At 48.1% G+C, this 18,902-nt stretch overlaps 2 protein-coding genes across 3 annotated transcripts in view; both read left to right on the plus strand.

The window, feature by feature from the left end:
- The window catches only part of LOC119164509 (chromatin-remodeling ATPase INO80), a 109,917-nt gene that overhangs the window by 86,909 nt on the left and 4,106 nt on the right, over positions 1 to 18,902 (plus strand). The gene's annotated exons all lie outside the window — the stretch shown is intronic.
- Positions 9,215 to 12,750, plus strand: LOC142769065 (uncharacterized). The gene is made up of 3 exons (XM_075871916.1): positions 9,215 to 9,504; positions 9,898 to 9,991; positions 10,263 to 12,750. The coding sequence occupies exons 1-3, from the start codon at positions 9,352 to 9,354 to the stop codon at positions 12,656 to 12,658; spliced, it is 2,643 nt and encodes an 880-aa protein (XP_075728031.1). The 5' UTR covers positions 9,215 to 9,351; the 3' UTR covers positions 12,659 to 12,750.

Here is an 18,902-nt window from a genome sequence, read left to right on the forward strand (position 1 = left end):
TCCAAGTCCCGGGATATTCGTTGTGGGGCAGCAGCAGCAAAATATGCGTGAAATTTGTATGCCACATATTCTTCATTATCCTAATACCTAGTATGCTTATGACTCATTCGGCAGACGTCCAGCTGTCGTGGTAGCCATCCGTACGAAACAGCGGTGTCGAACTACACACGGTTGCCACCATTGCCGGCGCGCTCGCCGGCTGAAGAAAAAAAATTCGGAAAACATGACGTTCAAGGACCACGTGACTCGTCGTATCGCGCCTGCCCTCCTTTTCAGCCGAGAGCTCCATAAAGTAATATACTATACTAAGAGTGGCCACTGAAGCCTATTCGCGGCCGAGCAAGAAAGGGTCTGACCAACCGATAGATGACTCTTTTTAAGACATGTAATAGCCTCCTCAGGAGGACAATTATTGTCCAACTTTGAAATCAATTTTTTTGCTAAGAATAAATTTTATGAACTTGTGCAATTTTCTATATCCGCTCTACATCATGTCCCGCTGAGGACGTTTAATGCATCACAACATAAAACAGTAAAGTGTGACTGGTAAGTGTTGTCTTTCTGCATTTTGTTTTGCACAAAGAGGTACATTCATCTGGTTTAGATGTGCTGTACATGCATTCCCTTTGCGAAAGCATGGGTGAGTAGCCTAGTGGTAAAGACACTCGCTTTCGGTGCATGACGGTACGGATTCAAACTCAGCGTCGGGAAGAGAAAAACTTTGTTATTTTATTTATACTGAATACATTATCGGGTCTGACCAACCATTCGTGGCGCTGAAAGCAGCGCAGTAGCTAAGCCGCAGGGCCCTACTGGAGTGTCGGCTCTTTATGTATGTTTTCTCCATGAGAGCACTGCAAACTGCTCCTTGCTGCTCTCGGTGCACCAAAAGCACTCTCGCTCTACCAATGGATGACTGTGCTCCTGCACCTGTTCGACCACTGAAACACGCCGGCTCTGAAGGGGGAGCACTTTAAGCGTGGTTTTGGGAGCTCCTGCTCTCTTAATGGAATTCGCCATTAAACCACCCTACACTGTAAATCACTTTGAAACCTTAAAGCGATTGCAATCAAGCAACTTTCTCCTAACCATAATGTGCAAAAAACGATGGCGTAAGGAGGTTTTCCTTCCTCAAATCGCCGTTAAGAGGCAGTGCTTTGCATAAAACACCCTTTTGGAGCCAAGTGTGTTATCGGTGACGAAACAACTGTGGCCCCTATGACAGCGTGCCTGATGTTAAGTGATATGGGATAGATATGAGGCGAGTTTCGATGAAAATGTTTGTCTCTTGTAGGGCTATCAATTAAGCCACCATAAATTTAGGCCCACTTTGCGTCTGTTTAATCTGCAGTTATGCAAAACAGGAATATTTCCACCGGTACAGAACGATGGCTTAATACGCCAAGCCGTTTCGGATGGTCGGTGTAAGGCTGTGTAGCGCGAGGTAAGGTAAGGTATTTTACAATGCTATTCGTAAGGTATTTTACAATGCTATGTTTGCGTGCGTGGTTGGGCGCGTACGTGCGCCTTCTATGCTGATGCTATCTCTAAAGGCATGTTCCATTGTCTGGCAGCTTCATCGTTGACGATTTTTCGGTGATAAAGGTTTTTAGTCCATTGGCAACACCCCGCGGCATGGGTGTTTTGATCGGCAAAAACACCGTTTTCCTATTGTGTATGGGTGTTATAGACTCGGTAAAGTTCTCCTAAGGGTGTATACTGGTTTGTTTCGGTGTGCTTGTGGTGCGGTGATCCAGAACGACTGTCGTCCATTAGCTACAAGGCTAGGCCTTTCTTTCGTCTGTGTCAAGTCTGAATCAAGGCTGCCAGCGTTGTCGCGTCGTTACACCGCGTCGGATAGCAATCTCGTTCTGTGAAAGAAGCCGGGCCCCCAGTACAGGGCGAGACTCTCCAATGAAACCCGGAAAGTTGTTTCTACTACTCATTTTGGGGGCGCGCAGGCGGCGCTGCGAGCGCGGTTTCAAGTTACGATCAGTCGCGTTTGCTTTTACGCGCATGCTTGCAGTGCCTACATGCACATATGTACACTTGGATTGGCTTGGTGACTAGGCTCTGTGTGTCGAAGGGAAATCGTCTGTTCGCCCGTCCCGCTGTGCACGAGGGGACCTTGAATCGAAAGAAGCAAAGGAAATTGAAAAAAAAAAAAAGTGAGACAACTCTCTCCTTTTTCTTCTTCTTCGGCCGCTTCCTCCCACCGCTCGGGGTTCCTTTCCTAGCCGTGAGAAAAACGGAAGTGCTCTTGCTGCTGGAGTCGAAACCGGGCTACACTCCGTACGTTTTTCGGCTGTTCCGGATCTGGCTGCCTCGTTCTTGCCTTGTTCGTTTTTTTTGCGCAGTCTTCGACGGCAGATGTCGCCGCCGTCGTCTGCTACGCCTCGGAGGGAGCAGACGATGCGCAACTGCGCGTGCGCAGTGGGCGGAGAGGAGCAGACGACGCGCGTGCGCGTCGTCTGCTTTGCGACTTTTTTTTTTTTCTTTGGCAGTCTACGACAATCTTCGTGCTTGATTGCATACGATTCTGCGTTCTCGCGTGGTTCCGACAGTAGCCGTGGTATGTCGCTGCGATGACGGAACCGGGAGTATATTTTTTTTAATGATAAAAAAAACATACCTTTTACTCGCGCAGGAAGTAAACATGGCGGATTTTTTTTAAAGGTACAGAGCAATGCGCACGAGAACGGATGCGGTTGAATGGACGACGTCGCTGAAATGTTTGTCGCGTCGCGCTTTTTTTTTAAATTTTATATATTTGAGGAAGCGTTCGCGTCGCCGCCGGTTCCTCTTTCTTGGGCGGATTTCCGCCTGTGCGCGTTTCTTTTAACTCGCTTCCTTTTTTTCTCTCCGTACGTCTTTTTCGTGGAGCGGGCGTATTTAATGAGTGACGCGCTGCGTAGCACCTCGTTCGAATGTGATTTGTGTTTATAACCCTGCCACGCGACATTACGCCCCCCCCCCCCCCACTCCGCTCCTGCAGTCGGACACGTTCCGAATGTGGTGGTGGTGGTCCATGGGAATTGGTTCATGTTTCCGGCTCTTCTTCGAGTGGGGGAGGAGAGGGAGGTGGTCTCGGAACATTTTCCATTCGCTTCACTCTTCCTTCTGCGTTCGCTAACATTGCACTAAAAAGAAGAAAAAAAAACTACCTCGTAGGAAAGGTCAAGTCTAGCAAGTTTTCGATGTCAACTTATGTCAGTAACCTTTTCGATGTATGCTTATTTATTTATTGTTACTTTATTGTGTACAATACTGCCGATAGTCCGAGCAGGAATTGATGTACATAAACACACGCATGCAAAAGGAAAAAAGAGAATTTTTCGCGTAGCAAGAGTGAGGTAGATGCTAATGAATTCCACTTTGTGATTGCCTGCGGGAAGAATGAATGTTTATATAAATTAGTTGCTGCGATGTAATTTAGTTCACTTTGATACACTAACGGTCTGCGCCTAACCGCACTACCGAAGTGGAGGTTTCGATGGGAGCGCGTCTGGTCGGCAAGGGACGTCGTTTAAGTTAAGAGGGACGTTGTTCACGAACATGGGACAAGAAGGGTATATAGGTCAGGAAGTCGACGTGCTTTCAGGACACCGTGGTCGGAATTGAGAAGAAATGGAACATGGGCGGTGATGTGCGGGGCATGTAGCGTGGAGGTGAGATAATCGCTAATCATGAAGAGTACATAGCGCGCTGGGTTCCAAGAGAACCGAAACGTGCGAAAGGCAGGCAGAATGTTGGGCGGACACACGAGATTGAGGAGTTAGCGGATACAACGTGGCAGCAGCTAGCGCAGGCTGATTGGTTGAACATGGGAGAGGCCTTTGATCTGCAGTGGTGCAGTGGGCGCAGAAAAGCTGATGATGATCGATCATGACAAGCAAGTGATACTGGCACTAACGTTGTTTTTTTTTTTACCGCGATAGCGCTCGTGTCGCAGAAAACCCGCCGCGGGCTTCGGCGCCGTTGGTTGTGAGCGAAAAATTGTCTGTGCGTCTGCGACTGAAAAATTAAGTTACCGAGATGGCCGCGGGAGGCCGCTACTTGTCGACGCGGGCGCGCGCGATCACACTGAAAAAGCCGCGCATTTGAAGAAAAAAGTGCTCAAGGTCACGAGGCGCGGTAGTTTCCTTGCCCTGCCACCCTTCCTTGCTTAGCTTCCAGTGCTTTCGTCGGGACGGGAGAAGAGATACTGCAATCGCAGCATGCGACAAACCTTTGTAACTCCACTCGCACTCGACGGATTCCTAAAATTTTCGCGGCGTTGAATTCGTGAGGTAGCAAGCTCTTCTAGGGAATTCATTCCATGGTTACTTGAAAAAGTGTTTCTGGGCCCCTTTAACGCATTTCTTTCGACAGGTGTCACGATGAAAACGAGCCCATTCGGCGATACTATAGCGCCCGCTGGTCCAATATACTGTGTGCGTGCATGTGTATGTAACAAAACATAAGTATCCACTTAGCGGTTGAAAGGTGCGCTAGGGGCCGAATTTCGCTATCGCGTTCAAATCTTAAAGGTGAAGCTTAAGGGTCCCCCAATTTTTGTTTGTCTTTTCGTACATCAAATGAAAGGGCAAGCCCCCAAGAGCCTGGGAGATTTGCTGCTAACCGCATGTGCTCCCCGAAAAAGTAATTTTATTAAAATCTAGTTTCTGTGCCTGCTGTACCGTGACGTCACAACACGATATGAGCTTCTTGTCACGTGCTCGCGCAAAATATCGTGACGTTCCCGCGGCCACCCTGCGCCGTTGCTCTGTTGGTAACGCACAAGCGGTCGTCTTGGAAGTTTTGGGTGCCTGACGTCATCACAACCCGCCAGACGGTCGCGTGAAGTCACAAGAACCAGTACCGTTGCCTGGCGTCAAGCTATAGTGTCGTGCGCCGGTAGTTGCGCCATGGTAAATTTGACTTTAATGTCGACTTGAAGCACCGCATCGGCATTTGTTGAGTTTCGCATTCGCCCAGAGCTATCTCTGTATGCAGGAGATTTGCATGGCCCAGTGAACTGGCGTTCGAAAAGGGGTGTCAGTACGTTTTCAAAGGCTGCAACTGATTTTTGGCAAACTGGCCTTGGCTACTTTAGGTCAACGATTCAATTGTTGTCTTGTAGAAGGCTAGAGCACTTTTGCACATATTATACATGTGAGTTGCCGACTTTGTGAAGACCACTTGTTGAAACACTGCAGCTTTGGAAAAAAATTCATCGAACCACTGCAGCCAATGTAAGCGCAAAATAAAACGACCTTGGAATCCCAAATGCCGCACTGACATCCATGCATAGGTCGGCAAACCCACTCGTAGGTCGACTCCCTCATACTGAGGTCGGGCCGTGAGTCCGAGTCCGGGTGAGTATTCTTTTTGTTGAGTTCGAGACCGATCGATCCCGGTTGTGGAAAATTTTCGTTATTCGTAAGTCTGAGCGAGTTCTCGGAGCAATATATATATATATATATATATATATAATACTTTGTTATTGCAAGCAGTAATACGTCAGTGCGTCTCCACTTCAGTGTCCCCTTCGTTACTAATTTTCTCAATTACATTTCCTTCCACGTAGATGCATGCGTTCTCAAGGTCGTAATCGCATCTCGCGTGTGAATCTACCCCCACAATACATCTCTGTGAATGGCCCACACAGCGTTTCATTAAAGACGAACGGCGTCCGAAACGTCTGCATGGGCGCCTTTTTTTTTTCTCGCCTTCTTTTTTTTCTTACGAAGGCCACGTGCATTGATGATCCCGATGACTTCCTAATCCCCTCTAAGGCAAGACGTATTACGGGCGCGGATTAAGTCCTGGTGGGTCATTAAACGGTTGCCGCGAGGGATTAACGAACTGATGGTGGGATTACAACGCTAAGCGAATAGAGGGAAGAGAATGGGGTCTCGGGAGGGTGACTGAGTAATCTGGTGCGGGACGTCTTGAGAAAGCAGCTGTCGGAGCTATCCTTTCTTCTCAGCGCGGGTCTTGTGAATGGATTCGACTTCGCCCGGGTGTCCGCGGAGCCAGACGAAGTCGTTTCTTTCTTTCTTTCTTTCTTTCTTTCTTTCTTTCTTTCTTTCTTTCTTTCTTTCTTTCTTTCTTTCTTTCTTTCTTTCTTTCTTTCTTTCTTTCTTTCTTTCTTTCTTTCTTTCTTTTTTTTTCGATTTTCTGAGGCCTATCAAGACATCGATAATCTGTCCCCTTTCTTTCTTACTGCGGCCGCAGTTTTTCGCGGCGCTGTGTCGTAATGCATTCGACTCGCTGCCGGGTCGCATCACGCCTTGTCGACGGCCTCTATGAAACCCCCGTCGAATTAGTTCGCGTCGCCCGGTCGATTCGGTCGGCATGTATGGGCGAAACGTTTCTCCCAGGCCTTCTGTTCTACGGCTCTTTTTTTTTTTTCGGATAATTAGATCACGCGGTAGTGCTTTTGCAACCCCTTTCCATCCGACACTTCGCGAGGTTGCGTTTTGAAGTCTTCTTCGCGTAGCCTTTCTTCTCGGACGTGAATGCATACGCGTATAATGCATACGCGTGGTTGGGTAAAAAAAAAGGGGGGGGGGGGGAATGAGCGTTTTTAATTGAGTCGTGCGTTGTGGGTCCTGGCCTTGGTCTGAATGAAATCGTGTCTACTGTGCTCTCCTGTAGATATTTGTTTCGTTGATAGACTGTTGTGCGCAGATGGTGTGACGTCTTAATGTAAGTTACGAGGGAACGAGGCGGAGACGAGACTTGACAGCGGGGCTTTTTAATTGGATCTGGATGTGTCTATCGCTATGTATCATCGTTATAAGCTTTATAAAAAAGGCCTGCTTGAGCTATTTATTTGATATCCGGGTTCACAGAGAAAACTGTTGAGGCTCAAACTTCAGGTTGAAGTCACTTGCCTTTAAGCCACTTAAGCGTCTCGGCATGGCCAATGGGAAGTTCAAGTGATTTCTGACATTACAAAAACCATACGTGACGTCTATAAGTGCTACGTGACGTCAGCAGTGTTGCGTTTTGCCTGGAAGTGTTGTGTGACGTGCCTACCAGTGTTATATAACGGCAAGAAATGCTTTGCGACGTCAGGACACCCTCGTGACACGTATGGAATGCCATGTAACGTCTAGTAGTGTTGCGTCATTTCAAGAAGCAGCATACCGTCTGCTCGAATACAACACATTTCAACTGCTGTTCAACTACCGCGGGCCGTGTTCCGTCGTAGTAGATTGTAAAATTGGGCGAGTTGGTTGACCTGCTAAACTAAACGACTGACCTGCCGGAGTCAGTCGTTTAGTTTAAGCTCATCTCCTGTGCACCTCTCTCTATAGACTGTGCGGCCGTGTTGGGCTGTTAATATCTGTGCTGTGCATCTTTAACAACTAAACGTACAGGTACAGTGTTCCGATAGACGCATACACATGGAAGCGGTTGACTCGGTGCATACGATGTTTCGTGGCTTTAATAATTCACACCACAATATACAAAATAAGAAGACATTGACTTAACAGCCCGAGATGGCAGTGCCCGTATGTCTTACGTAAGATTGTCGATACGTTGTGCCCCATATGTCCTACGTAAGATAGTCTATACGTTGCGTTAGTGGCTAGGGTGCTCGGCTGTTGACCGGGTGGTAGCGGGTTCGACCCCGCCCATGGCGGTTGATGGAAGCGAAATGCACTGCGCTATGCCACTGCACGTTAGAGAAAAACCAGATGGTCAAAACTTCTGGAGCCCTCCACGACGGCTTCCCTCGTAATCATATCTTTGTTTTTACACGTGAAACATTAGATCTTCTTATTAGCCTGTGTGATTGTTCCTACTGTGCTATGTGGTTATAACGCCCGAAACTGCGTCGTTACAGTATGAACGGTGTTGTGGTTAATAAGTGCGATTGCACTTCTTTCGAAAGCACATTACGACGAGCTGCTTCGTCCCCGACCGTCCTGCCTTTTTTTCACAATGGCTGGCCTTGCCCGCTGTCTCTACGGGAAACATTTTTTCTTCTTTCGTAGCGGAAAGTGAACGACAGGGCCAAGGTCGAGCCTTTGCGAGGTTACGCCGTGACGTGGTGCCTCGCACAACTGTCTTAATTGGTCCAGAATCGCTAGACATAGAGTTTCCTACAATATTTACTATAGTCGGGTACAGCCTAAGAATAAATAATACACGCTCCGATCCCAGCACTGCAATGCGCATGTCGTTCACCTGCGCAACAAAGCAGTGAGGACAATTTCAGTTCGAACCATATGAGTACTTTCTCGCTCGTAATGTGAATACGCACAGTATGAGTTCATCGTTTTTTGTTAAAATGGTAATGTTTGGCTGAGCAGCGAATTCGGAATTTTCGATGAAATTTACCAAGTAAAATTTTTCGACCGAAATATTCGAAATGAACACGCGAAATGATTACGTCAAGGGTCCTCACGTCACGTGAATAAGCGATTGCAATTAGTGGGACATTTATGCGCATTCTGCCTGGCTGGCACGCTGACCGCTGTGGGCGGAGCTTACATTTTTTTCTTAGGCGAAGCAGCTCTTTGACTAGCCCGTGTAACGTAGTCCGTCCGTGTCTCCGTGCAAACGCGCCGCACCGAGTATCGAAGAGAGCTGTGGTGCAGTGATCGTTCTTCATGGAGTTGTACACGGATTTGCGCTGCCGGCTTTGAACACATTTGTGGCTTCGCTTCTCCTTGTGAACTTCGTGAAACGACTTGAATTGGTGGGTTTGAAACGTTACGGTGGTGATATGCAACTGCTGAACATTTGTGGAACTTCGTCTTGCGACTAAGCGGCTCCAGACGCTCGGCTGATTTCGTGGCTGAGAGTTGGCTCGTACGCGATGTCCAATCTTCGACAACCGCTCGTAGATGGGGACCTCGTCAGCGGACTTCTCCGTCCGTCTCCCAATCTTTTACTTTTCTATCAAACTTTACTTCTATCTATTTTTTAGATGCGAAGCAGCTCTATGACTAGCCTGTGTAACGCGGTCTGTCCGTGTCTCCGTGCCTCCGTGCCAACGCGCCGCACCGCGTTTGACGCATTTGTTGGAACAATGCCAAGTAGGTCAGGTCGCAGCTGCGCTTTGACGTCACTCTTTTCCTCACTCGCAGCAGCTGCTGGCTCCTCCCAACACGCATAGGTGGCGTTGCTCCTCCGCCCGCTCTAGGGTGCCTGAATGGTTTCCCTCGCCCGCCGCTCCTGAATGGTTTCCCTCGCCCGCCGCTCCGTACAGGGTGGGGACATTGTTTGACGGGGTGCTCGCCGCCGCGACCGGTTTTTCCTGACGGCCGCCGCCATTGCAGATCTCACTTCGCATAGCGACGGGAGCAAAGAAGGAGCTGTGGCCGCTCTGTCATATACTTTTTTAGGGAAATGACTGGGTGCTGCGTGCCCATGTGCACGAACAACTCCAGAAATGGTTGGAAACTCTACCATTTTCCGACAGAGCCCAAAAGAAGGCTGCTATGGATGGTGAAGATTAAGCGAGACAAGTGGCAGCCTACGAAGTCCTCGTGTGTATGCAGTGTGAGTATCCCGACATGTGTTCTTTTCTCGTCGAGAACTTTGAAACTTGTTTTTTTAAATGTGTATACGTGTCTGTGGGTCACTTTGTCGGTGCTGTAAACGCTTCACGTCTAAGTTGCAGTTTTTCTCTCTTTTTTTGCGATCTCTAAAAGTGCAGCTATGGAAACGTGTGGCGCAGCCGCAGTATTTGAAGTTTGTACCAGTTTTTAGTCACTATATGTATAAACAAAATAGGCTGCTTGTTATTAAATTGCGTATTTACAGAAAAGTGTTTTTCATTCGTTTATTGCAAATCACGAAATTCAATAAAAGTTGTGTGGTATACTGTGTCTTTCTAGTAATTCTGTCTAGGCTAAGCTAAGCTAAAATTCATGGTTCATAACGGACTTACAGGCACATTTTGAAGCAAGCCATTTCGAGCAGCACCGAGCTGACCAGTGGATAAAACTGAAGCCGAACGCTGTGCCAACGGTGTTCCCTTTCAGGGGTAAGTTACTGTTTCACTGTGCGTCAAAGATTCTGTATGAACCTAACAGGTGGCAACAGTACAAGGCTAAAATGATTTAGTTTCAAAAATTAGGATGATCCGTGGAATTCCTCGTTTGAGGATATTAAGAAAGTCGGGGTACGTGCCTGCGACCTGAGAAAAGGCATATGTCTGCAACCTATAATACTGCTAAAATCCAGTACAGGCCTGTGATTAGAGCTGGCTACCTTGTAATACTTGCAGCTTGTGACTGTCCTTTTTTGCACTGCAGGCTTGCCTCCACAAAGGAAGGCGCCAAAGGACAGGGCAGGACCTGCTGTGTTGCCTGATGCATGCCAAGAAACACGCGGTGACAACTCTACGGCCATTAATTGTACGCCACTCACAAGTGCACAGGCGAATTTAAATTCACGCACAGACAGTCTTGGCGCACAGCAACCGCAAAGCTGCAATTCTCAGACGCCTGATTCAGTACCGCACATTATGGAAAGGGAAGAAGTTGTGATCTCGGCCGATGCACCTGACGGGGCACGTGAAAACAAGCAGTTAAATAAGCAGCTCTCCGATATGGGCAGAAAATACACTCAGCTACATCAAGTCCATCGGAAAGCCACCTCAACCATTCAAGCACTAAAAAAACAGGTGAAAAAATTGGAAACCAAAATGGAATTATTCGGACAGCGTTTGAAATTCCTCAATGATGACCAGCTGCAGGCTCTTGGGCGCCAGAGTAATAAGGGAAGCACTTGGTCTGCAGAAACAATCAAGCAGGCGCTTCAGATTAAGTTTTCCTGTGGAAAAACTGGTTACCAGACACTAAGAAATCTGGGCTACCCCTTGCCATCCGGAAAAACCCTTGCACGTCGCCTTCAGGGCCTCAAGTTTCTTCCCGGAATTTTGACGGAAGTCATCGATGTTCTCAAAATCAAAGCAGAGAACATGCAAGACATTGAAAAAGACTGTGCTTTGTTCTTGGATGAAATGGAGATTGCTCGCGGGTACGAGCTCGATCACGCTGAGGATGTGGTGTTGGGGGGGCAAACTATGCCAGAAAATCCAGACGAACCTGCACATCACGCACTAGTGTTCATGGTAGGAGGCCTGAATACGAGATGGAAGCAAGTGATTGCCTACCACTTCACCGGAAGTCATGTAGAGGGTAGTATCCTCAAGGACTACGTCATGAAGATAGTGCAGCTCTGCGCGGAAATCTCTTTAAGAATCCGTGTCGTCACTTGCGACATGGGGGCTTCTAATCGGGCTATGTGGCGCGAGCTCGGATTCTCCAGCCACAGGAATTCCATTACTGTATGTTCAGTGCCTCACCCCTGTCTGGAAGACAAAGAATTGTTTTTCACAGCAGATGCTGCACACGTGCTGAAGAATGTCAAGTCACAGTTGCTTTCATCGGAAGTATTCTTTCTGAGTGATGCAACAGTATGCCAGCACAATCTGCCATCAAAAGAAGTGAACGTGGACCATGTGCGCAGTGTAATTAAGTATGATGCTGAACGAGAGCTGAAAGTCGCCCCGAGGCTCTCAGAGTTACACATTTCGCGAGGCCATTTCACAAAAATGAAAGTGGGAGTTGCTGTCCGCTTCTTCAGGGAAGCTCCTGCAGCGATTCGGTACCTAATTAAAGAGGACGCGATAGAGCCGGAGGCAGAGACAACAGCTTGGTTTCTAGAATTAGTATTCAACTGGTACACGCTAATGTCTTCCCGCCACCCATCAGTTGCTCTCAGCCTTCGAGACATGCGGAGGTACCACGAATCAATTGAGCTACTGAACTCGGCCCTCGAAGTTTTTCAAGGAATGAAGATGGGAAGCAAGGCACAGTGGAAGCCTTCGCAAGCAGGTTTACTAATAACAACAAAAGTCGTTCTTCGTCTCCAAGACATTCTCTTGCGCAGTGAAGGATACGAATTCTTCCTCACGAGCAGAATCTTGCAAGACTGCCTCGAAAATTTGTTTTCGGTGGTGCGCATCAGGAAGCCTGTTCCTAACGCATATGACTTAAAGTGTGCCCTGAAGCTTGTGTGCGTGAGTCAGTTCCTTCATGCACCCGGAACGTCAAGCTACGAAGTCGACGATGCTAAGTACCTCGCCGACATGCTTGCAAAAGGCAAACAAGAGCACGGGGAGGTGGAAGCTGATGTCATTGATGACTCGGAAATTTTGTTCATTGAAGAACTTCAAGAAAACGAATGCAACATCCTTTTCTACATCGGCGGCTTCCTTTTAAAAGGTATGCTGAGTGTTGTAGCGGGATGCGGGCATTGTAATTCTGCCTTGTTAGGCTCAACTGAAAGCGAGCACGCAACTCTGACTATTCTGAAGGAGTACAGGAGTGAAGGTGGCAACCTCACATATCCCAGCAAGGATGTTTTGCTGACACTCAAGTCGTGTGAAGAGCATTTCAGGGGCATCATAAGTTGGAGTGAGGGCTTGCTGCGCTTAAGGTCCCCGTTGAAGGCCGTGACCGATTATTTGAACGAGATGGTGCGCCCTTGCGTAAAGACTTGCTCCGAGCACAGTGACGCCGTAGCAAAACTCCTTATTGCGAATTATGCAAGACTGAGGCTTCGCGTGCATTTGCGCCACGTTAGTTCAAACGGCGTCAATGAACACGGAAGCAAGACGTGCGCTGGGGTAAGCCTTCCGTGACCAGCCGAACTGGACCAGTCACTTATAAATTTTATTATTTTTTCTTTCAGAACACTTATTGTTTGATTAAAATATTTTGAGTTCATTGTGAACTGGCTAACCTCCCTGTCCTTTCTTCATCCTCCTCCTTAAGTTCATAGACATTTTTCTTATTTGTTATACAATATCACATTCTTAGATAAAAACAGCGTTGTGATCTTTAAGCTGACTAAGGTTGTGATCTTTGGAGAATGTTTATGGTAAGTTAATATTATTGCGGTCGAAGCAATACCGACACAGCGTCACAGAGGCAGAATACGAGAGTGATACTTCTCGGATAATTAGATTGCTCGCTTACATATATCTATGGAAAGTAGAAAAACTGAACAGGTATAGGGCATCAAAATCGTTATTACTGCATTTCATCTTGTATTTTCCAATAACTTAGTAAGATTTTTTTCTCAGTGGTCACATAAAAACGAGAGATTCAATTGATGTTTACGCTGTTTCACTATCTCAACCAGCTATAACAGAAAAATAGCTGTGTAACAAATCTGAATCTCATTCCCGCAAGATTATTCAGAGCTGCGAGGGCACGCAAGGCGGGGGAAAAAGCAGGATGAAGTAAGTTCAACGCGTACAATGCGAGCACTACTGAGTGGCTGGCACGCTGCACAGCCACTGAGGAGTGCGGTGAGTTTAGGTAACAGGAAAAGGCGTGCGCTTCATGAATTAATGTAGATTTATCCTGCAAACAGTCTCCAATGACAGACGCACATATTCAGACTGCTTTTTTATAGCGCGAAATACCATTTCTCGCACTAAACTCTTCTCAAACTCTCCTCATACGCGCGCGCAGGCAGTGTGTTTCGTTGGGGTGAGATATGTAATGGCGGACGCTCTAGCAGACGACGCGGTTGTCCCCACCCTGTACGGAGCGGCGGGCGAGGGAAACCATTCAGGCACCCTAGCCCGCTCGGAACGCACTTCTCTACCGCTTAACCCTCTCGACCGCACGTCGAGTGGAAACACACTTTCGGCTCATTTATCTGTGATAAAACTTACACGAAACCCATACCCAGTGTCCTTGTGTTTCAAAGAAACATTTACTCGAGTAAAGGCTACAGCGAGTCTCGCTTCAAACTGTTCTTCCAGCACCCGCGTTGACGCCCGTTTCGGCCGGTTCAATGGCGTGCGCACCGCTACTGTTTCGCATCCTATCATGGTTCCCGTGGGAGAGATGGTTCATAATATTTTATCCCTATTTATGTCTTCCATCATGAGTTAGTGCTGAGGTGTCGCACTTTGATGCAGACAGTTGCGGGGCTCATTTTCCGATTTAAGAATCCCCCCCCCCACCCAAAGACTACGCGAAGGCAAACATAGCCGAAAGTACAAAGATTATGTAAATCCATCTACTACCATTAATTTCCATGCTGGCTTCAGCGCCGCGGGTTGCGGCTCCTGCAGACACTAGCGCCGGAGTTCCCCCTAGTGTAATTATAGGAAACTCGATTTTGGTAGACGGAGGATACGTTTGGAATATGTGTGGAAACAAAGAAAAGGCAGTTAAATCCGGGCTGACTGTGGATTCAGAAGTCGCAACCGCAAATTGGGGTGATTTGGAGAGCGTTCCTTGCGGACGCAGCGCGGCAAACTCATAGACTGAAGAGAAGACAACCGCTTATATAGGACAGGCGCTAAACTATTACGAAGCGAAATACGGCTGTTCGAAAAAAGTGCAGGCATGCTCGTTGCGCATCGAGGGTGATTGTGAAAGTACAGATCACCCGGAGCTAGTGGGCGTTCCTCTTCTCTAATCAGGTAGCAGAATGTGTCGCAGTTTCTTTTGTTATCGGGCTGCGTGTTGGCGTTGTTGCCTTGCATGTTAGTTCTCATGCTGTGTGCATGATTATGTGCGCGTACATAGTTTGAAATTCTTTCGGCAAGCTTTCATTTTCACCTTCGTGCCATTATTTTGGAGTTGTCATGCTTGCGATATGGGTGATTAAAAAAAACGGGATTTCGAAGTTTGGCGCCTGTCCCGTGTGCTTTTTTTTTTCATCTTTCCGTATACGTTTGCGCGATGTCCACAATGAAATGTCGGTTACGAAACCGGTTTGATCACTCTCGTGGTAAACAAATACGGAAAATTGTTTGTGTAACGCTCGTTCTAGCCTCATACTAAGTGCTCAGTGCAGCTGCTGATTAGGGCCGCTAACCTATAACGACTGCGTGGGGTGCGTGCCAGGCCTTCTGTGGACGCTTCACACACACCTATCGCGTTCGGTCTATTATAGACCCGCAGTTGTTTGACCACCCAAGCTTGTTGTGCTCTTTCCCGTCCCTTTCTTTCTTTTTGTGTATTAGCTTGCATCTTAGCACGTGGGCCTGTGAATATTTACGAATGCTTTGCAGATGCTTCGTTTCACATACTGGCTACTTGCGCTGTACCTCGACATGTAATTTGTTTTGCTTTAGGTGCTTCCTTGGCTTGCTTGGACATGTAATGTGTTTTGCTTTAGGTGCTTCCTTGGCTTGCTTTTGAATTCCTTAGTCATTCCGGGCTGTCACGTTGACTCGGTGTCCAACTCACGATTAAACGTGCGCTCGCTCACGTTTAGAAGAAGAGAAAAAAAAATGTGCCACGCGTCAATGCGGGTAAGCGAGACCGTACAAGCGGTGGCCCTCGAAAAACAATGGCTCATACATAACGCAGTCTGGCGAAATGCTTCGTGGCCAACACCTTCTACCGGCAGCGGCGAGCTGGTGTCCACTCTTACGATCTTTAATGGTTCTTTGTTTAATTTGTATTTCATTTCGCGATGCCCTGTGCTAGGCACGAGCGGGAGTTGGAGAATCGTGCCGTGGTTTGGCGCGCGCGTTTTTTTTTTATGTATGTATGGGCAACTTGCGTCAGCGGGGACACTCTGGTATTCGTCTTGCCTTGGGTCTCGTCTTGGCAGCAGTGTCGGCTTGGTTTCTTTTGCCACGCCGTCGTGTGTTCTATAAGTTTTTCCTGCATCGTTTTCCGGTAAATGCGAGAGAAGAGCCTGGGCTATATGGTTGGTCTCAATCCGAACTTTGTGAGACGTGGTTGGGCCAGGAGCTGAACATGCTGTACGCTTTTATTGCGATAGCAAATATATGGACAGTCTCGGCTGTTTTCATTTTTTTTTGTCGTCGCCGCAGTCATGCACCGTATATGTATACGTATCGATAATATACGAAAACTCAAGAAAAAAATTGACAGACCCCACGTACAGTGGGAATGGATGATATGCGAAGCACGAATGAAGAAGGTCGATATGTCGCTTTAAAATTGGCACAACGTACGAGGCGGACGTAAATTATGCCGTACATGACTTCCATGTCATGATTGTCAAGTTTGGGCGTGTCATTTACTTTCGTTGTCTATTCACGTCACGTAATACGAAACATGGTATATGTGAAGCTAGCGAAACGGCCGCAAGCACGCTATGAGCCCAGCATGTAGTCAAGTTTACATGACACGTATGTGATGATTGTCATGTTTGAACGTGTCATTTACCTTCGTCGTCTATTCACGTCTCGTGATTCCAAATTTGGTATATGTGGAGCTAGCGCAACGGCCGCGAGCGCGCTATGAGCGTAGTACGTAGTCATGTTTTACATGACACACATGTCATGACTACCATGTTTGGACGTGTCATTTACCTTCGTCGTCAATTCAAGTCACATGATACCAAATTTCGTACATGTGGAGCTAGAGAAACTGCCGCGAGCAGGCTATGAGCATGGATTGATTGATATGTGGAGTTTAACGTCCCCAAACCAATATATGATTATGAGAAATGCCGTAGTGGAGGACTCCGGAAATTTCGGCTACATGGGACGTGCACCCAAATCTGAACACATTGGCTTACAGCATTCTCGCCTCTATCGAAAATGCAGCCGCCGCAGCCGGGATTCGATCCGTCGACCGGCGGGATGAGTGTAGCATGTCATATTTCACATGAGACGCATGTCGTCATTATCATGTTTGGACGTATCGTTTACCTTCGCCATCCGTTCGCGTCACGTAATACCGAATTTGATATTTGTGAAGCTAGCGTAACGGCCGCGAGCGCATCATGAGCGTGGCGTGTAGTCATGTTCTTACATGACACGCATCTCTTGATTACCATGTTTGCGCCAGTGATATACCTTCGTCATCCATTCACGTTCATGATTTCCGTGTTAGGGTTTGTCACTTATGTTCGCCATCCAGTCATGTCATGCCATACCAGTTATGCAATGTGTCATGTGAACTGAACCGTCGCATCATTGGTCAGTCGGGTTTAACGTCTCAAAACCACCATATCGTTATGAGAGACGCCTTAGTGGAGGGCTCCGGAAATTTAGACCTCCTGGGGGTTCTTTAACATGCACCCAAATCTGAGCACACGCGTCTGCAGCATTTTCGCCTCCATCGAAAACGCAGCCGTCGCAGCCGGGATTCGATCTTGCGACCTTCGGGTAAGCAGTCGAGCACCTTAGCCACTAGACCACCGCGGCGGGGCGCGAAACCATCGCAAGAGAAGCAAGACCATGAAATGTAAATCATGACATTCGTGACATGTATGTCATGATTTTAATGTTATGACTAGTCGCTTATGCTCGTCATACAGTCATGCTATGGCATACGAGTTTCAGTATCAATACCATTATCGAAACGGCCAGGAGAGCTAAATGTCGTAGGCGGGTTGATAGATAGATAGATAGATAGATAGATAGATAGATAGATAGATAGATAGATAGATAGATACGCTCAAAGTCGTCAAGTTCGCTTATACAAGCTTCGCATTAAAAAAAAAAAACAGCCGCCGGGCTCGGCAACCAGCTCGTCGCGATGCACCAACGCGCACTTATCTCTCTCATGCGTACTTCGTGAATATTGGCGAGAAGGGGTGGGGGGGGGGTGTTCTGGTGCTTGTGTGCGCGCTCACCTTTCGATGGGGAGAGTGGTGTGCCTTGGCCTTTCACCGGAACGATTGCGTTAGTTGTCTGGGTCACAAAGGTCACTTCGCTCGCTGGGCAGGCCCCGTTTGCGAAATAACAACTGGGACACTCGTCAGTTCGCACTCAAATCTGGGCCTGCGATGATGTTGCGTGCGTCGTTTGAGATGCGAAGCAGCTCTTTGACTAGCCTGTGTAACCCTGTCCCTCCGCACCGAGGCGGTGCCAAGTAGGCCACGCCTCGTCACTCGCAGTGCGTGAGCGTGACGTCACTGTACCTAGCCTGCCGCTGCTCGCCTGGTGTCATCTCACTCGCTTCAGCCTCTCCACCCCTCGCGATGCTCGAGCCCTCTTCTCTCGTTGGCATCGTCTCACCCGCTTCTCTCTCCATCCGTCGGCGAGAAGAAGCCGCGGGTAGGCGCGCCGCCCTCTAGCCCGGCCGTGGTCCCGCGGCTCCGGCAATGTGGACAGCGCGCCGCTGCTTGCCGCGCGAACACGTCGACGGGCGGGACGCCCCTGGGAAATGCCTCCCGCTAGTGTGCGCGTACTTTTCCCGGCCGGCGTTGCGTATTAGCTAAGCCGATCACGTTCGCGAATGGTGACGTTGCGCCTGGAGCACCGATGAGGCGCGAGCCAGGGAAGCCGAACGCAAGCGTTGGCAGTGGAAGAACACCGAGGTGGTGCGGGTCGAGAATGGGCGGTTTCAAGGTCACAAGCGTTGTACCCCCCCTCCCCCGCCAAAAAAAAAAAAAAAAACGTCCGGTCACCTCATTTACCCGCTCCTAACGTCTAAACTGAAAGCGCGTTTTTAAGTTTTTTTCAAGGGTGAGGAAAAATTCTCTCTCGTTTTTCACATAGAAGAAACGTGCGTAAGATACAAGGAAATCGTTTGTAAATATTATGTAGCTCAAATGAACTTCTATTTGATTTTATTTCGCCAATTACGGGAAGGAAAGTGCAGAAATTGAGCGGGCTATTACTTAAAGCTCTTCTTGCCCATTGACGCTATTAAAGCACATCGGTGAACGAAACCGGATGTTATCAAGGGTCTGCGTTTGTAAACAGTGAAAGGGTCTGAAACGGCGCATGGGCAACACCGACGAGACGCGAGCCAAGGAAGCCAAGCGCAAGCGTCTTCAACGCGCCCCTTCTTCCGTGTCTGTGCGTTTCAAACAAACGTTTACTCTAGTAAACACTACCCCACCCGCGTCGACGCCGTTTCAACCGGTTCAACACCGTGCGCACCACTGCTGCTTCGCATCGCGTCGGGGTTCTCTTTGGGGAGATG

The sequence above is a fragment of the Rhipicephalus microplus genome, chromosome 8 (genome assembly GCF_043290135.1).
Source record: "Rhipicephalus microplus isolate Deutch F79 chromosome 8, USDA_Rmic, whole genome shotgun sequence".
In the NCBI taxonomy this organism is placed as follows: domain Eukaryota; kingdom Metazoa; phylum Arthropoda; class Arachnida; order Ixodida; family Ixodidae; genus Rhipicephalus; species Rhipicephalus microplus.

Bases quoted from the DNA above. Each gene is read 5' to 3' on its own strand.
- LOC142769065 (XM_075871916.1), top strand. From the start codon at position 9,352: ATGACTGGGTGCTGCGTGCCCATGTGCACGAACAACTCCAGAAATGGT. The intron at 9,505-9,897 runs GTGAGTATCCCG...ACGGACTTACAG, and splicing joins AGTCCTCGTGTGTATGCAGT to GCACATTTTGAAGCAAGCCA. The intron at 9,992-10,262 runs GTAAGTTACTGT...TTTGCACTGCAG, and splicing joins AACGGTGTTCCCTTTCAGGG to GCTTGCCTCCACAAAGGAAG.